A 20,773-nucleotide genomic window follows, 5' to 3' on the forward strand; every position below is an offset into this window, starting at 1 on the left:
TATGATGAAAATCAGCAGTGTTGGAGTACTGCCTGTCCAAATTTCAGAATGTGTTTTTCCATTATGGTTATTTTCCCTGCTTTGAAATAACATGTACATGTCAGATGTGTGGGACCTCTGTGGGGTGAAACAGCAATTGAGTAATTGATAAAACAGTTTTCTTCAAATGGTTTTAAGGAAGTGTCTTGGTGTCATGCAGTGTTTTGAATTGTACTTCATGGCCACAGGAGACATCATTAACTAAGAAGATGGCTTTCATTTGCTTTCATTAGTTGTTTGGGTTTTTTGGTTTTTCTTTTTTTTTTGTTTTCTTTTTTGGTGGGGTGGAGGGTTTGACGGTTGTATGTTTTTGACTGCTAAGGAATGAATTTTCTTAATGTACATAAGCAATTTCTTTAAATTCATGCCCAGATCATTGTTCCTCCGTAGATTTCCCTTTTACAGTGAAGATGTAGAGGTTTAAGAAACAGGTCATATAGTAGTTTCTATAGCAATAGATTAAAAACCATGTTTTGTCAGCCCTTATGAGATGTGATGCAGAATTCGTTTTGGAAGGCAGAGTTTGCATGTCTCGTGTCCTGGCAGTTTTATTGTAATGATCTCTGGGACAGCTGTTAGATGCAGGTATGAGAGGGACTAGCTGACCTTTGTTTCAAACAATGAGTGCATAAATTCATCATTTCATCCCTTTGTATTCAACACCACACTGTTTCCATACTATTTTCTCAGTACATAGGGGCCAAGATTTTAGCGATGATAATAGTGCAGGAAGAGGTTTTAATTAAAGCAGAACTGTTTTAAACAGAGTTGAATCATCTGCTGAGTCCATACTTGGATGCCTTATTTAATAATTAGTTGTCAATGGTATTTGGTCTACGATTAAGACACTGAAATGTTGGTGTTTATGAGTAGGTGTGTACCTGTGCACTGCATGCCTGAGCTCCTCTGTAACCAATGGGATTGAGTCAGTCCAGCCTATGGGGTAATTCAGCTCATGCTGAGATAGACATCTATTGCTTCATTTCATATGCTTCAGTTCCCTAATAGGTTGTTGAAAAATATAAGGCCAAATGTAGATCTTAATCTTGAACTGATTTTCCTATTTCTACTCTAGACTTAAAGTTAGCCTGAATTTCTGTACTAGAGCACTGCAAGCAGAAAGCTAAGACCTGCAGAGGAGAATAAGGTTTGATGAACCATCCTAGTGTTTGTAGAGAGTGAGGGAAGATGGTTTTCCACAATGTAGGCTAATGAATATGCAACATGTTTTACCCATGCCTTGAAATACACTGAACCTGCAAGGACTTCAGCTATTTCACAACAGCTGGTGGATCTGTGCCACACTAGTACTTGGTATGAGTCTATGCTTCGAATGGAAATATTTCAGGTCCTCTTTCCTGCAAATTACCTGTTTTATTCATGTTTGACAATATTACTCAACCAGAGTCTGTTTTTTGCTGTATCAATTATTGTTTATATTGCATGGAGGCAATATTATTCACTATTCCTCACACTGCTTTTGCTGTAGAAAACTTGCAATTAAAGCCTATAATGGTTGATGACAGAATGATAAATGTACAGGTAGTGTGGAATGGACATAAATTTACAGTTGAAGGGAATCCTGCTTACATGTATCTGCAATCTCAGTAACGTGAGAATTGTGTTTCCACAGGTATTGGTAAACAATCAGTGGTTTAGAAAGGTGAGATATGCTTTTTGAATACTGAAGTGTTTCCCTTTCTACTTAGATATTGAAAATATCTTGAGAACTTTTCTAAGTGTGTGGAAGAATTACAGATATGCCACAGCATCACATAGACCATGTGCTACCACATTTAGGATCCTCCAAATATCACACTTGCATATAAATTTGTGCTTATTACAGAACAGCTGTGTCTGTGTTGTAAGGACTTGTTCAGTGGTTTCTTGGTGGATATTTAATACAGTATTAGACATATAAATAAGGATTATTTGCTTTCAGGACATAGAATAATACATTAAATGCAAGTCTGGGGAGATGTAACTGAGGACACAAAACTGCTTTTGTATGATGTCTGTGCTTACATCTTAACAGATTGAGCCCTCTGGAGGCCATCAGGGTCAGGATGTGTAGCAGTCCTGTGCTCTTGCATTGAACTATACTCCACTAGAAAGCAAGTGATGCAAAATCTTAGAAATTGTCTCTTCTTTGGAAAGGAAGATGAATGAATTTGGTTAATTTTTGGTGCATTCTGCCCTGGTATAGTTGAGTGCAATTCCTTTTATGTCAGTGTAGCAGGATACATGGATGTGAGGAAAGATGTATAACTGAAAGAATGGAAAATATGATAGAGAAGGCTAAGTCAGTAAAATAAATTAAATGAAGACTTACAGCATTAGCCTCTTGCTTTCTGTGTACTAAAAGAGTTGGAGCTAAGATCTAGGGAGGCAATTTATTAAAGGATGAAAATGAAATGTTAGTGAGAATGAATAAATTGTTTCTTGTTGAGAGCTTGACAGAGTCTTCATCTCTGGAGTCATAAGAGGACATGAAGGTCTTATGCTTTGGTTAGATAGCATTTTCCAGAAAGGAGAGATCTATACCTGTTAGTGGAGAGAGAGAGGGAAGCAGTGGTAATGCAACTGTTGCCTTTTACTGTAGGGGTTGAAAGCATTTTATCTAATATTCAACATTGAGTTTTAACAGGTAATGATTTGGGAAGGTGCAAAGACTACAGGTAATGTCCTGACATACAAAAGAAACTTGGTGATTTTTAGAGGCAGTAGGAACTGATATATTTAAAGGCTTTTGAAATGAGTCAGCTTGAGAAGACATATGAGCAAGGCACAAAAATTATAGCAACTGTAAGTGATCTTAGATTGAGAACAGCAGCAGTCAGAAGTTGGTGGGATGGTACCTGAAGTAACACCAATGTCTCAACCTCTGCCAAGGCTGGGCAGAGATATCACTGGACATCATGAGGAGCTGGCATCTAGCTTAGTGAGGTGACTGATAATTTCTAATAGCTTAGAGTTGGTGAAGCTCCAGAGGTGAATCATTGTGTACAGAAGGAGAGTGGTGTATATTCCAGCTAGCTGGGACAAGGCTTGCAGAGAATTAGTTCCTCCATCCAACCATGGTTAGCTTGAAAGTTACAGTAGTTCTCTTCTTGTGCACTACCTGAATCTTTTAGACAGAGGCCAGAGAATAAGGGAATTTGTATTGTGTAGTTGATGGCATACAGAATAACTAGGAGTGATTATGGTGTACTATTCAGTGGATGCACTTAACTCCATGGACTAATCAAGAAAATCATAACAAGGTGAGACCTCAAATATAAAAGAATGAAGTGCTGTCCATATATTGAAATGTTTTTTAAACACTCATATGCTAGACTTTTAGAGGAAGAAATGCATAGATACTTAAAATGACACAGAGAATTCAGGAAGATAGTAACATGTTGCATGGATGGAAAATTGAATACAATTTTTGAAGAAAGAAAGCTTAGTAAGTATATTAAGAATCCGAGTAACATCACCATAGTGCCCAAGCGGATAAACAGGCTTAGCAAGAGATGGTATGCTTTGGTATAGATCTGATATGGGGGAGGCCTGCACAGAGTTTTTTGAGAAAGGCAGTATTGAATTGACAATCATGATGATTAAGTTCATCATCATGATTGTCAATGCTGCACTTGTTTTCTGAAGTACGGCCAGAGAACATGATACACAATGTAAATATTTGCATGTATTATGTAAGGTAAATTTGCGATGATGTGGATTATTCAGGAAAGATAATCCTAATTGCCTTCCTTTTAAAATTCATCATTTTCTGAATCCGAGATTTTGGAATTCAGCATTATTTTTTCAGTGAAAAATGCTGTATGTTACCAATTAATTCCCATGGTCCTGTGTGAGCGAGCAGACTCTTGTCTCTTCATAGAGCCCCACCGTGTTGTTCAAGCTCCATGTGTGGGCTTTAAACCTCTCGGCTGTCTTTGAAGTAGACATTCTTTTTCATCTGTTTTACATGTGGGAAACTGTTATGTAGGCTGATAATCTGTCTTTGCTCTCTGAAAATTCAGTAAATAATGTCAGAGACTTGAGAAGCATTCCACATTGTACTTTTTTTAGCTTTAGAGTATGTTTCGTCTAAGGTAGTCTATTAATATCAAATACAAATTGCATTAGAGACAAAGCTTAGAAAAATAATTGTCAATCCCCACTGTAGCTGTGAATTTCTTATCGACATAGTCCTTATAGCTCAGTTGCACTATTTCTGTTTTGCCTTTGAGTCTTTACTTGTTGACAGACCAGTCATTCACCTTCATCTTCCTGCTCCTTCATGAAGTACAGTACCACTGCACTGAAAGGTGGTGCAGACTTTTGCACCCTGAGGTGTTAAGAAAAAGATACTTTATTCCCTTTTTATGTTGGATTATTTTCTGATTTTTGGACTTTGCCTTATTTTATGACACGGGAACAGGGTTTGTGATGTGAGTGTCTTTTTGCTTTGATGTTTAGCCATCCTTGAAAGCTCTTTACTGCTTCATGTGAATCCTTGTCATGAACACTCTCTCTTAAATAACTTGGCATCTTGACAACTTATTTAAAACCACAAGTCGATATTAGCTGTTCGCTTCTTTTAAGTTTTTTTGCTATATTCAGAGACACACTTTTTCTATAGTAGAAGTAAAAATGGTAAAACTTATATACCACCCACTGTTTTTATTTTTTGATTGTAATCCTTGGATGATGCACCATGAGCTAGCTGGAAATTTGATATTTATTGACTTTGCCATCTAAGAGGAAAAAAAAAAAGAAAATAGGTAAAAACAAAAATAGTAATTGGAAATAGCTCCTGTGGAGCAAAGCTGTCATGAAGCAGATTGATTCAGCGGTGGCAAAGTTGCTTTATTGATTGTAAGTCCTTAGTAAATTAAAAAGAGGAGCAAATGCGTTAATCTTCTGTGTGCGTGTGTGTTTGACAGTGACAATTGAGAATGGTTTGCCAGAATAAAGACACAGAGGAATGTGGGAATGTTATCTACTTCAGTCAGTAACAGGCTTGCCAGAGATAAAAACAGAGTTCTTCAGAAATCCTTCTGGGTTAAATGTTCTTTACTGTGCTGTAAACAAAGGATTGAAGAAGTACTCCTGCTTGGTTTTTTAAGCATTCAGGTACAATTAATCTAGGTAAAGGAATGAAGCATAGGAATTATATTAATCTTTTTCAGATGTTCCTTAAATTGTATTCTCTGTCTCAATTGCAATGTCAAATTTGTTGTTAACAGATTAGTGCAAAACCTAAATATATTCTAGCTGAGGCCTCAGTCTCCTTCATAAGCAAAAGTCAGTTTTGGATTTGGATTTTTGGCTCTTTTAATTACTGCTAATTACTTGATGTCGTTGCCCATTTGCAAGTAAAGTAATCCTTTATTTATATTTTCCTTCCCAAATCATCCCAGCTTCTCATAAGGATGAAACTCAGTTAGATGGGGAGCAGCTACACAAAGTGAGATTATAATATAGAAGCTTTCCCTTCCTAGAAAAGTAGGGAGCAAGAACAGAGCTGGGATTCTGTTCTGGTGAGAACTAGATATTACCAAGATAAATTCTTGCTTTTCAGCTTCAAATTCTTTACCATCAGAAATTTTGTTTCATGTATGTCTTTTTGGATTAGTGTAGCTGAAATTCAGTCAGGAGAACATGCTCTTCTCTATTTTCCTCCCACTGCTGTCTGAAAATCCAGTTGCCAGGCATAGTTTTGTGGTCTCTCACTCCCAACATGTCACCTGCCTATAGACCACTCTGAACCTCTGCACATTTGTTTAGAGGTCAGGATTTGAGGGGCATCTCCTGTGAAGAGACTCTGGGGCCACACAGATGGTCGGCAAAAAGGAATTGGAGATGAATGTGGTAAAACATCAGAGAAAGCAGGGATCTGGATATACTGTTGTTTCCCACTACTTCATATGGAGTCACCAGCCTGGCATGCAGAAGTGAAAGGGAACAAGGTCCTCTTTTGGGCCCTGAGGAGAGATGGGAAATGGAACTGCAGGGGACCCATTAGAGGTCTCCTCATTTATTCATGGATAAAGTGCAGTTCTTTAATATCATCTGGAAGAACAGAGCTTTGTAGTTACTACTAACTCAGAAGGAGGACCAGTGGGGTAATGTGATTCCTTCTAGGAAGGAATCTGGACATTCTTGTGTTCAGTTTATCATGCCATAATGCTGAAGAACCCAGACTCTGTCTTGCCCCCTCACATCTGTCCCCAGCAGCAGTGAGCCAGAGAGGCAAAAGACAGACTGAGGCATCATCTCACCTATTTCATCCTACCGCTTCACTCCCCATTTCTTTTCTTTTCATGCATTTTCTTTCCTTACTTGCTGGTCCTGATTAGTTAACATGTGATTTATTTGCCTTGCCAGATAGCTGCATCTTTTTACAGAGACTTGCTGCTTCTTGTGCTTTACAGAATAGCATCCCCATCAGATTTGTAAAGCCCACTGTATTTTCTCCTTCCTCACCCTGTGCTTCTTTGAGGTTTCCTAGAAGAAACAGTGAAGTCCAAGGGAAGGAGTACAGTATAGCCAGTGGCTGCCATTCATCTATTTGTGTAACTATTGAAACGTTCCATGATCATTAATCAGAGCTTTTAGTTATGCTTTTTTACTCTTCCCCAATATCCCTCTACCCCTTTCACCTCCTCTGTTTGACCCTTGTCACTTCTTGCTGTAAATATAGATAGCCCAACAGGAGAAGCTGTGTCACTATCTGAGTGGTAGTACAGCATAAATAATTTTTTTCCTAAAAATGTAAACGCCATTGTGCTTTGCTTCAGTGTGCACAACATTAAATACTAATTGTTGTTAGTGGCAATTTGTAGTGTTTAAGAGTCTTGCTTACTCAGTCTCTGTCATGCTGAGTTTTTGTGCTGAATTACTGATTGTTGCACCACTTTTTTCTTTGTTAAACGCATCTGTACGCAGGAGGAGAACTGCCTAATTTGTTTCAATCTGGCATACTGGAGTAAGTCTGCTTTTAAATTGCATACTTAGTAGGTTACAAATCAGATGGCAACATTTTCATGGTGCTAATTCTCCTGTGTACCAGGAACTGCTGACTTGAATAGGTTTTGACCACTTTTCTTTTTCAGTAAGTCTTCTGTAACTCATTTGGCTTGCTTAAATGACCTGCTCCTTATTTTCCACAGCAAGAGTTTCTCTCATTTGGGAAATGTAAAAGGATAACATTCCTAGCCCAAGCAGAAGCAAAATGTACCACTGCCATCTGGGCTGTGAAATTGGAATAAAGCTGAAAGCGTTACCTCAGTATATTGCTGTGGCTGGAAGCCAGATGGCAGATAATAAAAGGATGGTCTGGTAGTTGGCATGTTAGTCAGGATCTTGGGATGTACTTGTGTGCTTCAAATCTCCAAGAAAGTTGGCGGTTTGGAAATTATTTCTCTCACCTAATACTGCTTATGAGCTAATTGTCTCAGCTCCACTGTGAATGGATAAGCAATTCCAGAGGGCATAGGGTCATTCCACATCACTTAGCTCTACATTTTACACTAGGATGAGTAACCCTCTGGAGAAACTTGTTTCTCTGCCTAGACATCACAAAAAGACAGTAGCTGATGGCCTTAGTCCAGGTACATAACTTTGAGATGCTTGAGATCCAGCAAATGAGCCCTCTCTTCCTCTCATGCAGCTGCCTTTAGTTGAGGGCTGGCAGTCCTTTCCTGCCTCACAGCTACACACAAGATTGAACAGTGCTACAGTTCTTACAAAGTATTTATTGTGAAAAGAAATTTATAAGTAATTTTAATTATCTCTATATACATATATTTGTGACTGCCTGAGATTTGAACATAGTGCTGAAGGGGAGGAAGCATTAGGACTTTAGGAGACCTGGAGACTTCTGCATCCCTAGGAAATACGTACCTGCTTTGTAGCAGTATTCAGTTGAATGCATTAGAGAGACAAAGCTAGGACTTGAGAATACCTGGCTTGCATATGAAGCTCTGTAAAGTCATGCTCATTCATGGTGACTGGTTTTGTTTCTTTGTAGATTGTGATGGATTTCAGACACCCTGATGGCCATACAGTAGCAATTATGCTGCCCCGATGTAGTTTATTGGTGATGACTGGAGAATCCAGATACCTGTGGACACATGGGTATGTGTAAGAGTCCCTGCATTGCTATCATAGAGGAATAATAAATGTTGTTTGTTTGCTTCTTTAATGACATTCTGTGTTTAAAATCACCTGAAAGAAATCAAGTCAAGTTTTAGAATTAAAAAAATTATTGATTCAAATGTATATTTTTATAAATATAAAATATAAATATAAATTCAGAGAAAATTCACACTGCTGCTCAGATGCTGCTTAGGTTAAATTGAAAAACTTGGGGATTTAGGAAGCTAATTGCCAGTCCCTGAGGTGTAGTTCCCTGCTGCTGTCACAAGTGAAGTTTCAGTCAGAAATCGCTCTCACATCTGCAGTCTGGAAGTTCTCAATGACTGAGCTGGCAAAGAATTGATTGTAGTGCAATTAGTGTCACCATTCCCTTTCTCTCTTTTCAGCCCACATCTTTTCCCATTGGATCACATATGCCAAAGGCTTGAGAGAAAGGCTAGTTTAAGAGATTGACTTCCCCTGCACTGAGAGCCTGAGGGTGGCAGAGGGGGGGTCTTCCTGAGCTGTTCCCAGCTGCTTTAGGGACACTTTAGCTGCTGGTAAGACTGCATTGAGCAGTTTTGGGATGCTGCAAAGAGATTTCTTTAAATATGTCTTGGGGCTTTGCTTATTGTAGAATTTAAATACACGCTTTTTAAATTGTGCACCACTGGGAGATACTTACAGTTGGAGTACTGAAACTGGCAAAAAGGCTAAAACCTTGGTGAGCTCTGAGTGTGACAGTAAAACATTTCAGGAACATATAGCAACCCTGTATTGGACAGAAATGCCCATAGTAAGCATTTCTTCCTTTGTTTGACCCAAGCCATCACTGGTTCAGCAGTCAGTTGGAGACAGTAATTACATTCTGTGTAAATTAAAAACCAAATCCTTTACTGGCAGAAAATTTTCTGCCTTTTAATTTTGCTGGTTAATATGTATTATGAAAACAGGGTGACTATAAACTCCCTGACAACCTTTACATTGTTAATTTTATAGAGTTCTTATGCCACCTGTATATTCCCTTGTTCAATTAAATAGTTGTAAAAAGCACTTGGTACTTCTGCTGTACATCAATTATAGATGCCCAGGGCAGCGAACTCCCTTGTTTGATATACAGGACTCAGTACAGATACCAGCATTGTAAGCTTCTTATGCTGTTCTGTCAAGTACCATCAGTTGTCTTTTGGAAAGGTCCTGTACAGCTCTGAGAACACAGTGCAGTTTCCATGTCAGTGACATTGCTGGGAAGCTGGTGAGCAGTCCCCAACCCCAGGCATCAGGCAGCTCCATGGGCTGTGCTGAAGCCAGATTGGAACACCAGCCCAGGGTGAAGGTGGGGGCTGTGCACAGACAGAGCTGGGGATGCATCTGAGGCTGTAACTGGAACAAGGGCCAGCCTCCATTTAAAATTAGCTCCAAGGGGAAGAAGGGTTTCCCCTTTCTGAAGTCTCAGCTTTCTTCAGGGTTACCAGTTCTGCTCCTTCCAAGCCAGCCCTGGGCAGCCACGCTCCCAAGAGGCAGTAGGATGCATGCTGGGCACTTGCAGTACTGGCCAGCAGCCATTGAAGGTGGAATAGTGTACCTGTCTGTTAAAACTTGGAATGAGATTATTACTTAACTCCCTTGTACCTTCAAGTGATTGTTGTCTTTTGAGAACCAATGAACAAACTTCATTGAAAATGAGGATCTTAGACCTTTCTACTAATGTGCAAATGGTTCCTGTGCTGCTTCTTGTCCTCCTTTCCTAAATACAGTTTTTCTATATGTTTTAAAAGCAGCAGTGTGTCAAGATAGTCAACTGGAGTAAACTTTGCATCATGCCACTGGAATGTCATATTGTAATCAAAATTAAAATCATCCAGCAACAAGTTGTAACTAATTCACTTGCATATATCATGTCAAAACGTATTTAATAATATCTGTGGTGCCTTTTATCTACACCTCAGAAGTCAAATTATAAAAGCACAAGAGTCAGTTTTGAAATTAATCTGGAGATGTTTTCAGTGTGTATGCTTGGATTCCAAGGAATTAGGGACTTTGTTTTGACCCCATTAACAAAGTGCACAGGAAAAGCATTTTTGTTCAGTTCTCTGGGAAAGAGAAATAACATGGTTTAGAAATAAGCTATGCAATGTCATTGAGGAGGATGAAAGATGTATTCTCTTTTTGACTTGTTGGTGAAAGTAAAATTTTGACTTTTCTGATGAAGTTCATTAGTGATGTATTTCATATTTGGTTGGATAACCTGCCAAAACTCTATTATTGGCACTGCAATACTAAAACCACTCTGTGCCAAGCAAGAGGGTGTGCAGCATTTTATTTTTGACATTGGGAATTCAAATAATAATAGTAATGAAAGGAAGTGTGAGAGAGGAGCAAAACCCAAGAGAAAGAGAGACAAGGGATGTACAGTGCAGTTGTTCACAACCCACTGACTCTGATGCCCAGCCCATCCCTCAGTTCCTACACTGGGCAGGATGCTCTGTGGTGTGGAGTATCCCTCTGGCCAGTTTGGGTCAGCTGTCCTGGCCATCCCAGCTTCTTGTGCCCTCCTCATTGGCAGAGCATGGGAAACTGAGAAGTCCTCACTTAGAGTAAGCACTACTGAGAAACAACTGCAACATCAGTGTGTTACCAACATTATTCTTGTACTAAATCCAAATCACAGCACTGCTGCTGTTAGCACAGATGCTTAGAAGAAAAGTAACTCTATCCCAGCCAAAACCAGGACAAAAATAAATGTATTAAAAATAAATATATAAAAAAGTACTAGGCAAATAAACAAATGTCATGGAAGAAAATGGACGGAGGGAAGGGAAATGTAATTACATGCAATTAAACAACACTTTAATTCATGTCATTAGTTTGTGTCATCTCTTTTCTCTCTGAAATTGAATAACTTGAAATCTGAGATTCAGAAGTATGTTAAATAGAATGCTGTAATCACAGTTCTCTGAGTGTAAGGATTGCCTTCTTACAAAGACTGATTGGGTTTTTTCTGATGCAAATTGAATTATTCCTTTATTTTGTGTTGCTTTATTTTAGAATCACACCCCGAAAATATGATGTTATTCAAGCATCAGAACTTGGGCACAAAGTTAGAACAATCACTGCTGATGTTGGAGATTTAACATTAAATCGAAGGGAAACAAGGACATCATTTACATTCAGGAAAGTGAGGAGAAGCCCTTGCAATTGCAGTAAGTGCCTTGAGGCAACCTTCAAGTCAAAATTGTCATTTATCACCAATAGGTAGATTTTTTTGTTTTGAACAAATGATTAGATTCCTTTGGGTAGCTTTGGCAGTCATCATAGCTATTCCTGGACGGTTCATAGCATACTGTATGGATTGAATTGGTTGCATTCATGTGGTTGCTGGAGTTTCTCTATACAGGAGGGCATTTGGCTTGCTCTAGAGCCAGGCAAGTAATCTGGAGTCTTGTGTTTTATTGGCATTTAAAGTGCTTAATAATGCAACAAAATAGAAATAACTACTATTCAAGTTTTTTCCTCACTTTTGATCATTTGTTTGCTGGTTTTTTTTTTGACAGGGCCTGTAATTTTGAGAAAGTGGGTACATTAGAGAAGGAGAAGCAGTCATATCTGCTGTGATAGAGCCATGCAAAGTGCCTTAGGGCAGTAGAGATAATAATAGACAGGTGGCTCTATAATTACATGGAACTGAAGGCCATTTATGCCCTTAGAATAGAATTTCAGAGGCTGAATTGTAATGATGTTGTGCTCTTTGGCATTGGGGGCACTATCTCAGTTTTGAGAACATAAACATCATTAACATGGCAGATTAATGATCACTACAAACAGCCTCTGGTACATGTGGGCTGGTTACTTATTTTCAGGTCATCAAACACTTCTGTAGTTTGACCTGCATTTCAGTTTTTAAAAGGTAGAAGAGGAATGGAGCATTTTTTGCATTTTAATATTTCACTTTTAATTTAATTTTACAAAGTGAGCTTAATCAATGAGGAATTGTTTAAAAAATTAATATTTTGTTTCTGTTGCTGTATCTAGTTTACCCATCTGTCTGTGACAGCCAGAAAGGACAGCAGAGACCAGCGCAACCTTCATTTCCACAGGATGAGAGGGAGGCCTCAAAGCTGGAACAAGAATATGTACACAAGGTGTATGAGGAGATTGCCACACACTTCAGCAGTACCAGGCATAGCCCATGGCCCCGAATCGTAGAGTTTCTCAGGTCCCTGCCAACAGGTTCAATAGTGGCTGATATTGGTTGTGGTAATGGGAAGTACCTTGGCATCAATGAGGATTTGTACATGGTAAGTAGTAGCTACTGTCATTTGGTTTTGCTGGTTCTGGTGTTTATTCTGTTGTGCACTTGTAGCATGCTGGAGGTTCAGGTTGGCATTAGAAGAATGCTGAGAACAGAAAGCTATTTCCTGATCCAAGATCAATTACCAATTGTCTTAAGTTTCCACATGTATTCATTATGTGCATTAATTTTTCTTTTTTTCAAAGCCACTTCTACTTTTTAATTCAAAATACATTAAGAAAAATAGTAATGGGTGAAGCAGATTGGAAAATAGTAATGAATGGTTTAACCTTTTTTGTCGTTGTTGAATAAATTTATTAAATGGTTAGGCAATTAGAAAGCTTGCAACAAAATTTTCATTTGTTTGGTGGGTGGGTGAAATCTCCATGGGAAACACTATTTTTCATGACCTCTTCAGTTCCCAGTGGCCTGGTGACGCATCTCGTTTGTGAATGATGTCATGTTTGTCTGTTCCACCTCTGGCCCTGTGCACAGGCTCAGTAAATATGGCAACATAAAATTCACAGGGACATCTCAACTTTGGTACAGATTTCTGGCCTTTCACTCCCTTTTCTTCACTTTTAGACAGCTTTGATGTAATTCCTGCTCATTTTCTCTCTTTTCACTGTCACACAGTCTGTAGTTAGTCTGTTTTTTACTTCTCTCCCTTTTTATCAGGGAGAGATGAAGTGTGTGTGTGTGTATATAGATAGATAGATAGTGTGTGTGTATATATATATATATATATATATATATATGAAATATGAACCAAGAGATAGCTTTCATTGCAAATTTTTAAAACACCTTTTTTGGCTAAATAAAAGAGTCAAATGTGCCATTGTTTTAACCCAAAAGAAATCTTAGAGAAGTGTGTGTTATGGTATCTGCTCTCTCCTGTTCCAGGATTGTCTGATTCTTTCACCTGTTTGTCCTGTGAAACACTCTGAAATGCATCAGACTTGAAAACTTCTGTGTAGGGCAAAGAGTTCATTATTGATAATAAAATTTGGAGTTGTTTGTCTGTTTCAGGAGTTTCTGTCCTGTTACTTAAATTCAGCTAAAAATGATAAGTTGTTATTTACAATGCCGTTTGTGTTAGTAAATAATCTCCCTTATTGTTGTTATAGACTAGATCAACATCAACCAATTAATAAGTAGGCATCTTCATGCCTGACCCCTGTTGCCTAATTATTAATTTCAGTATATTTCAGTCCTTTAGTCTTTCAGTCCTGACTCCTACAAGAAAAATCAAACCTAGCTAGAGAGGAGAAACATTTATCAGGGTATCATGAAGGTCAGCTGGTCCTAGAATGGATATGGTAAATTGCAGTTGTGGAAGTTTGTGGTAGACTTTCAAAGTGAAATTAATGCAAGATTCTGTGTTCAGAAATTGCCAGCACCAGTCTGTTTTCTGGAGCCCACAGTTAACCAGCTAAGGACAGGAATGATCTTACATTGGCTGTCAGTCAAAGGAAAGCCAGCTCCTCTCCTCTGTTGCTTTAGGGGTTACCTGATTTCATACATATCTACAGGAGAAATAAAAAACATGAAAAATAACAGTGAAAGGGAGGAAACTATTAAAGAAGCAGTTGAAACAGTTGAAAAACAAAATCTGGGAATTGCTTCATTCAGTTGGCCTCCCTTGACATTTTATTTTCCACTGGTGACAACTAGTGGTTCTTAGATGGAGATAGACTCTAGACTTTGCATTTGGTTGTTTTCATCTACAAGTCAACACAGAGCCTCAGGAGGATGGATTTGACTCCTTTTTTCTACCAGATTTATTTTTCTGTAGCAGCCAAAGTGTGGTTAAAGAAAACCCTGTGTATATTGTGTTTAAACTTTTGACAAGGTAAAAGTGCTGTTAATTCCATCTGCCATGGTCTAGTCATGGAACTGAGGGTGAGGAATTACAGAATGTTTTATGTATTAGGTGCATTCTTGGGCTAAAGGGAGTGCTCTCTAGATGCAGGAGATCACTTTTCTCCCTCATTTATTCCTCTTTAGTTGGAGGCATAAAATCCAGGCATAAACTTAGTAAATTCTGTGTCTCTTTTTTCTCTCCAGTGTAATGGAGCCCTTAACCCACGTCCTGTTGGGAAAGTAGCACTAAAGCAGTGCTGTGAAATTAGGAGTTGTGTAGGGATTGGGTAAAGCACTGTTGGCACAGCTCTGTAGCTTGGGGTGTTTTGACTCAGAAGTACTGAAAACCTGAGGCAAGCATTTCCTGAAGGCAAGCAATATGCTTTACAGGTCGCTGTGCACTTTTATGCTTTAAGTAGCAATGCTAATGGTAGATGACTGGTAAGGTACATCAAGGTCTTGATGGTTTTAATCTTCAGGTACTGTCTGAAAATGTCTCCACTGTGGTCTGTGCTATTGTAGTTGCTTCAGTTTCTCTGGATGATTACATGCAGCCTCAGATACTTGAGTATCCTGTGTGACAACAAAATGCACGAGTCCATCTGTACTCAGCAGTGCTGTCATGGCTGCATTATTCTGACACAGTGAGAGAGCAGCAATTCCATGACATACAAATTCAGATTAAGGAGATGGAATCCATGTCTGATGCAGCTAGCATATAGGCTGGAGAAATGTGATCTGAAACTCTGTTAAATTCGACCTTTTCTATCTTGCCCACCTTGTTACTGTTTAAATGAATGCAAAAAAGAGACACTGTTTTAGTGTTGTTTTTCACAATTCTCTCCCCACCCAATCTCATTTGGGGTAAATATTTTAACAGATTTTATTTAGGTGCTTTCAAGCTTAATATTCATATCTTTAAGTAGAGCTTTTATTTTTATGGAACAATGTGTTTCAGCCTTAGCCATTCCCCCGATTACCACAAGCGTTTCATTGATGTTATTGCAATGATCTCATTAACTTCTATGCTCTTCTGCTTTGTCTCCTTGTTCCCAGCATTCAGGTAGGTGTGGTGATGTATAAATCTCTGCAGGAATGTTCAGAATCCTCACAGAGCTACAGCGTGAATGAAAAGTCATTGACATCTTTCAAATTTGTGGTTTACATTTTTAATTGAACTGATAAATTGGTGGGAAATTCAGTGGCAAATAACTGAAACTGCCATAGGATAGATATGTTTTGTTTTTGTATAAAGAAATTACTCTACTTGGCAGAGTACTGATGATAGCAAAAAAAATGTGGCAACAGAGGAGCCAAAATGATTTGCTTTAATGCAGACATTTGTATTCCTCTTGTGTGTGTCATTCAGAGGTAACTGGTAACACAGTTTATATTTCACAAGACTTTGTAAGACCCACTTTTGCTCTGAGATTTGCACCTCTGTTTTCTGCATTACTGTCCCAAACTGTGATCTACTAGAATTATATAAAATTTTGATTTTTTCAGGGTGTGGGGAGGAGAGAGAGTGAATGTTTACGGCAGTATAGTTGCATAAATTTGGGTGGGTTTTGGTTGCACTGGGTTTGTGTGGATTGGGAATAGATTCCTCTCCCAAGGACTTTTTAGTAGTGGGTAAAAGCAGGAGGGACAAAACCAATTAGTAAAGGTATACCTGGAATGAGTTCACCCTGTCTTAGCAACTGAAGGATGAGACAGATGAACCTTTCCTGCCCTTTTCTCTCTCTTATACCTAGTGAGTAGGAGTCATTAAATGGGTGAGAGATCTGCAAAGAGAGCTCAGAAGGAGCTGGGCAAGAGCAGCAAAAACCTAGAATGAAAGCTGAATTGCTCAACTTGGTTCTTTTTGTCACTGAGAAATGAACTCCAGGTCTTAGGCATAGCACTTTGCTTTCACAGATACCCTGACTATATGCAATGCAAACCAAAACACTATATGAAAGGAATGCTGAAAGCCTGACTCGGATGAATTGTTTCCTGGAATGTAATTTGGTTTCTTGAGCTTCTCATGCTGTTAGTTATAGCTGAGGTGTTTCTCTGGAGAGCGACATAATTCCATTCAGTGGTTGGATTTCAGAATTAGATGTGGTTTTGTTCATCACTTCATAATGTGCTGTATAAATCAGGTTCCCAGATACTTAAATGAACTAAGTCTACCAGGCTGAGTTAGTTATAATGAGATAATGTAGAAAGAAAACACATAGTTGTGGGTAACCTCAATCTGTCTTTACCTATCTTTTTTTCAGTGTGCAAGAGGGTTTATCTTTTGTAGATTTGCAGCATTATTACAAAGCAAGCTATTTATTAGTCTTTTGCCCCCTAATTATCTATACCAAACCACTGCATTAAATAGATTTTATAAAATCTACTTTAGCTACTACTTGGTGTAAAGGTGGAAGTGAAGGTGCATGGGAACATGAAGGAGCAGAATAACTGCCTATGTTATCCATTTCCAGGAAGCCAGTATAGAGCTGCTGCAAACTGACAAGTCACAGGTGCTATATTTGTTTCTCCCTCCCTTCTCCTCGTTTATCTTGGCCTTTTTTTAAATTTTTTTTTTTAGTTTGAGATGTTGATTGTCTAAAGGTTTACATTATCCAGTGTGGTATGCCAGAATGATGACATACCTTTGCCCCTTTCCTGAGTTTTGTGTTTGTTAGGGTTCTAGTTAGAGTTACAGGCCTCCATACTAATACAGATTTCCTGTCTTAAAGTAAGAGCTGGATGCAGTTAATATTTATCCTTATACATTGAAGATCAGTGCCTGAAATCCAAGTGGATTTCAGTCACAGTGCCTGTCAGTGGCCACTCTTGAGCTCCTGTGAGCCATTGTTTACATCACAAAAGGTGGTGAAGAGATGGGTGGAGATACTTTCCAAAAAGGCAGGGATGTGGGAAAGGATGTCTGGAACAAAATCTGAGAAGCCTGAGAAGCCAGCCTCCTTTATGGCAGAAGTGTGGAGCAACTTGCTGAGAGGTGGACTTGCTGGGGTAGATGCAGGTGAATTATCAGCCATGCTATTTGAGATATATATGAGAAATTGTGGAGTCTGAGCAAGTAATTTTATTTGGAAAGCAAAGGTATAAGAAATGGTTGAGAAGAATCATAGATAATAAGAAATAGAAAGCCTAAAAACGTACACATACAGCTTGACTCACCAAGAGATGTACTAGATTCTTTTGGGTTTAGATGCCAGACTAAAAGTATTTATCTGCCTTTCTCCACTCTTCTAGAAGAGATGCCAACAAAGACAATAAATATCCTGTCCTTAGCAGCAAAAATAGAGATATGGACTGGCAAAAAATGAAAGCTTTTCAGCTATATTTTGAGATCTGTTTTAAATGTTTTGATTATATATTTAATTACAGAGAGAAAAACCTGTTCTCAATTAAAACAGTCCTTTCATCACATCAAAACTTCTTCTGCATGCTTTAGAATTTAAAAATCAGTAATGGAATTGGGAGAAGTTGAGTTTGGGATCTCTGCCCCTTACTGTAAATGTTTTCTGTACTCATAAAAACCACAGATAGGCTAATTTTCCAGCTGTAAGCTGGTATTGCACCATTAAACTTACCTGCTTTTTGCTATCTTATTGTTTTCTAAGTGACTGAAATGAATGTATTTTGGTTTTCAATGAATGTATGTCTCTTGTAAGTTAGAAAATGCACGAATGTGGTGATTATAATTATTTTGAAATACCACCTAAAGATAATTCTAGTAAGGATGCTGAAGTTGCCTCACTTCAGCACCAGGCATCTGTGGTGACTCCCTGTGTTCACCATTTATGCATATATGCATAGCACCTATTGTCATGTTTACATTTAAAACCACGTAAAGTTTTAGCCTAATATACCTATTTTAGAGCACCTGTGTTTGAAGTGTTCTGTTTCAAGATCTCCATTGCCACTGTGAAACTGTCTTTTTGCTTTGTGTGTACATTTGCTTTAGAAAGTATGTCAATACAGGTAAACCTGATTTCATAATATTTGATATAATTCAGATGCAAATGAGGACTTTGCAATCTGGCAGTCATGCCTTTGTTCTCATTCCCAGTTCACCGGATTTCATCAATGTACGTTGTGGTCTTTTCCAAGGTCATTCTGGGAACAGGGGATTGTGTTCCATTATCCAGCCCATCTTCACTCTAGATGTGGAGGGCCAAAGTAATTCTTTCTGGGAAAGCATACCGTCAGTGGAAGCTGCAAGTGTTCTTCTTCCTCCTTCTGCCAGCAGTGAATTTGGTCCTTTGAGTTCTGTTATTAAGTACTGCAAGCCAATGTCTCAATTGCAGAAGTAGTTAAAGATACTGGTAATGAGGTGTGCAATCACTAACATGCAGGTTGTCAGAGTAATTTAAAGACACTTCAGTTGGCTGCCAGTGTAAAATGATGGGGATTTGTTTGCATTCAAGTAAACAAGTGTTTCCTTTTTTTATTCATAAACAACACAATTCACTCAGTGCTTTAGTAAATGTGAGAGATCAAGGAATGAATGTGAAGAAAGCAATTAACCAAGTTAGGGGGATTGATCTTTTCAGGTCTGTTTATTGCTAATTGGCACGATAACATGTACATATTCATAGTTTTTGTGGAGGATTATCCTGTATTGTCAGGTTGGCATTTTCACAGCTGTTTCATTTACTTTCGATCAAAAGTCAGGGACCTGAGCAGAAGACAGCTCACTGGTAAGCTTTCAGGAAATAAGACAGGAACAGAATTCTGCTTTTCTTCAAAACTGTGGTGGTAGGCTGAAAGATAAAAAAGATTTAAACAGCTAAAATGAAAAAATATATTGGAAAATAAATATATTTTCATTAATCATTGCGAAAGAGATTTTTAATTTTAGTGGTACCGTTGTCTCTTCTCAGTTGATTAAGCAGGGCCAGTTATTTGCTATTCTTCTTGCATCAAAGACGGTTTAGCATTCTTTCCGTGTCAAATTCAATAAACACTGTCAACAGTAATTATTTAGGATTCTGAACCTGTTCTCTGCTATTTACTTGTTGCTGGTCATTGAAAACAAATAAATTTATTGTTCTCCTGCATGCCAGGTTTGATATACAACCTGGTAGCAGGGTGGTGCATGCCTCACTATTTCTTTCAGAAGGTGTCTTGGTCAATTTAGATTTATTGTTTTTATGCAAGCATGTAAAAAACACTTCTAGATGCTGATTTTTCAAAGATGGTAGGTTTTGTTTTACTGCCTTTGATGTGGACTGGGCAGGTGTAGCAGGCTGACCACTGGGTTTAAAAGGGGAAAAATATTAATGTTTTATGAGATATTCTGAAATGGTCTTAGAGTTCACTTCACTGAACTGTACACATCCTTGGAAAATTATGTTGAGCCTAAATTTTTTGTGGATTGTGATACTGAGGGGTAAGAGGAAAGCATCTGAGCACTTCCTCACACCAAAATGACAAAACCTGGTTGATGAGTGAAGCTGTATGCCTTACTTTAGTGATGCCACCAAAGTCACTGAATAATTGTTCACACTTGTAGATCAGCTTTTGTGAGTTTAGTATTTGGGTACTTCAAATGTTGTCAAGTTACAAATGGCCGTTGAAATGAAAAGAAAATACTCAGGTTAGGTCACCTCTCATTTTGCTCATTTCAAGACACTTTGAAAGAATTTTGAAGAAAAGTTAGGTTGAAACATGGTCTGTCTTAAGCTGGTTTAAAATCTGGGTGCTATAATGAGCTGTCTAATATCCAGTCTTTTATCTTTGTTTTAAGTCAGCATCAGGCTTGTTTTCTTTTTGTCTATACCTGGGAACTATATACTCTTCTTAAGGCTATTTTCTCACACTTGTTTTAATTTTAAACTGTGTTCCCTCAGTAGGAGATTGTGATGACTCTATTACTGTATGCATCAAATGAAAGTCATATTCCGGTCTTGTAATTATCCTCTCATGAAAAGCTTAATGAAACATTTTCTCTTCTAGGTTGGCTGTGATCGCAGCAAAAACCTGGTGGATATTTGTGGAGAAAAACATTTCCAGGCATTTGTCTGTGATGCCCTGTCAGTGCCAATCCGCAGTGGCTCTTGTGACGCCTGCATCTCTATTGCTGTAATCCACCACTTCTCAACAGCAGTAAGTCAGCTCTCTCTCTGCTCCACTGTACTGCTGGATTGCTGTGCAGAGCTGCTAATACTACAATACAAGCAAAAACAAAATGGGAAGAAATCCAAGGTTTGCATTTGGTGTAAGCAGTTGTCAGAGCAGAGTTAAGCTGTTGTGCTACTGCTGCTTCTTAGACTTTCTCTTCAGATTCTCCTTCTGCTTCTCAGATGCCCTTGGTCCCCCTGAAGCTTTGGTCCTATGTTTAGGTTTCGTTTTTGTGTGCTTGTAATTAATGACACTGGAGAAGGGGCAGCTGATTTGGGAGTCAAGAGATATATTGTTTCCCAGCTCAGATCTTAAACTCTTGGGCAG

At 38.5% G+C, this 20,773-nt stretch overlaps 1 protein-coding gene across 6 annotated transcripts in view; it reads left to right on the forward strand.

Moving 5' to 3' along the window:
• Positions 1 to 20,773, forward strand: part of ALKBH8 (alkB homolog 8, tRNA methyltransferase) — a 47,350-nt gene that overhangs the window by 22,659 nt on the left and 3,918 nt on the right. For all 6 annotated transcript variants that reach the window (XM_015632845.2, XM_015632886.2, XM_015632855.2 and 3 more), the window contains 4 exons: positions 8,060 to 8,166; positions 11,215 to 11,369; positions 12,199 to 12,464; positions 20,282 to 20,431. In XM_015632845.2, the coding sequence (XP_015488331.1) occupies positions 8,060 to 8,166; positions 11,215 to 11,369; positions 12,199 to 12,464; positions 20,282 to 20,431 (678 nt within the window). The remainder of the gene's footprint in view (positions 1 to 8,059; positions 8,167 to 11,214; positions 11,370 to 12,198; positions 12,465 to 20,281; positions 20,432 to 20,773) is intronic.

Source organism: Parus major, chromosome 1 (genome assembly GCF_001522545.3).
Source record: "Parus major isolate Abel chromosome 1, Parus_major1.1, whole genome shotgun sequence".
In the NCBI taxonomy this organism is placed as follows: domain Eukaryota; kingdom Metazoa; phylum Chordata; class Aves; order Passeriformes; family Paridae; genus Parus; species Parus major.